Raw genomic sequence first — 1,880 nt, 5'->3', positions numbered from 1 at the left:
TTTTAGTAGAGACAGGGTTTCACCATGTTAGCCAGGCTGGTCTTGAACTCCTGACCTCAAATGATCCACCAGCCTCGGCCTCCCAAAGTGCTGGGATTACAAGCGTGAGCCACCGTGCCTGGCCTAAAACTGGAACCATTTTTAAAAATAGAGTGCCTCTATTCTTGGAAGGAGTAGGTAACATACCGCCTTAGACCACGTCAAGTGGGTAAAATAGTTTCAAAGTTCTACACACACCCCAACAGCAAAAAGCTTTCTCATAATCATATAGGTGTAAGTAACAGCTTAGATCAAATCCAGGTCTGTCGAAGTCCAAAGCCTCAGTTCTTTTTGTCATAGAACTTTCTCATAAAGGATAAAGATAGCTCTTTATGCTTTTTCTTATGAATATTTTTCTATTAACTACTTTTTCTTTCCTGGTTTTTAGTGTGACAAGTACAAGACTGGAGTTATTGATGGGCCTGCATGTAACAGCCTTTGTGTTACAGAAACTCTTTACTTTGGAAAATGCTTATCCACCAAGCCCAACAATCAGGTAGGGACATTATGAGTAAACATTCCAGAATTATAGTGTACTGTAATTTTACCAGAAATTAAAGGCATTATTAAAAGAATTCTTGAACCAAAGCTTTGAGATATTATATGTATTTCAATTTTGTATGCTTTGATTAATTGATTCAACAGACATTTATTTTATTTTAATTTTTTGAGACAGAATCTGTTGTCCAGGCTGGAATACAGTGGTGAGATCTCTGCTTACTGCAAACTCCACTTCCCAGGCTCAAGTGAGCCTCCCACCTCAGCCTCCCATGTAGCTGGGACTACAGGCTCACGCAACCACACTTGGCTAATTTTTTGTATTTTTGTAGAAAGAGTCCTGCCATCTTGCCCAGGCTGGTCTCAAACTCCTGAGCTCAAGCAATCCACCCACCTTGGCTTCCCAAAGTGCTGGGATTATAGGTGTGAGCCACTGCACCTAGCCAGTCAACAGATATGTGTTAATCTATTCCCAGTATATTCCAGACACTGTTTTGTTTTGTTTTTGTTTTTCTGTCAGCACTTTGATCTTAGACAGATGCTGTTTTAGTTACCAGGAATACAATGGTGATTAAGGCAACCTGGTGCAGTGGCTCACACATGTAATCCCAACACTTTGGGAGGCTGAGATGGGAGGACCACTTGAACCCAGGAGTTTGAGACCAACCTGGGCAATGTAGTGAGACCCTGTCTCTCCAAAATCAAAAAAATTTTTTAAAAAGCCAGGTGTGGTGGCACACACCCGTAGTTCTAGCTATTCAAGAGGCTGAGGTGGGAAGATTGCTTGAGCCCAGGAGGTTGAGGCTGCAGTGAGCTATGGTCCCACCACTGTGCTCTAGCCTGGGTGACAGTGTGAGACCCTGTCTCAAAAAATAAAAAAAAATACAGATAGCTGGGCCCAGTGGCACATGCCTGTAATCCCAGCACTTCGGGAGGCCAAGGTGGGTGGATTGCTTTAGTCCAGGAGTTTGAGGCCTACCTGAGCAACATAGCAAAACCCTGTCTCTACAAAAAATACAAAAATTAGCTGGGTGGCCAGGCACGGTGGCACACACCTGTAATCCCAGCACTTTGGGAGGCTGAGGTGGTAGGTCACTTGAGGCCAGGAGTTCGAGACCAACCTGAGCAACGTAGCAAAATCCCATCTCTACTAAAAACACAAAAAATTAGCTGGGTGTGGTGGCGCATGCCTGTAATCCCAACTACTCCAGAGGCTGAGGCACAAGAATCGCTTGAACCTGGAAGGTGGAGGTTCCAGTGACCCAAAATCTCACACCACCGCACTCCAGCCTGGACAACAGAGCGAGACTCTTGTCTCAAAAAATATATGTATTAGCTGGGTG

General features: G+C 44.1%; 1 protein-coding gene across 5 annotated transcripts in view; it reads left to right on the top strand.

The window, feature by feature from the left end:
* FAM69A (family with sequence similarity 69, member A) overlaps positions 1 to 1,880 on the top strand; it is a 64,964-nt gene that overhangs the window by 40,150 nt on the left and 22,934 nt on the right. For all 5 annotated transcript variants that reach the window (XM_011970216.1, XM_011970212.1, XM_011970214.1 and 2 more), the window contains one exon: positions 428 to 535. In XM_011970216.1, coding sequence (XP_011825606.1) covers positions 428 to 535 — 108 coding nt within the window. The remainder of the gene's footprint in view (positions 1 to 427; positions 536 to 1,880) is intronic.

The sequence above is a fragment of the Mandrillus leucophaeus genome, unplaced genomic scaffold, assembly GCF_000951045.1.
Source record: "Mandrillus leucophaeus isolate KB7577 unplaced genomic scaffold, Mleu.le_1.0 Scaffold933, whole genome shotgun sequence".
Lineage (NCBI taxonomy): Eukaryota > Metazoa > Chordata > Mammalia > Primates > Cercopithecidae > Mandrillus > Mandrillus leucophaeus.
This window is presented reverse-complemented; position numbering and strand designations above follow the sequence as displayed.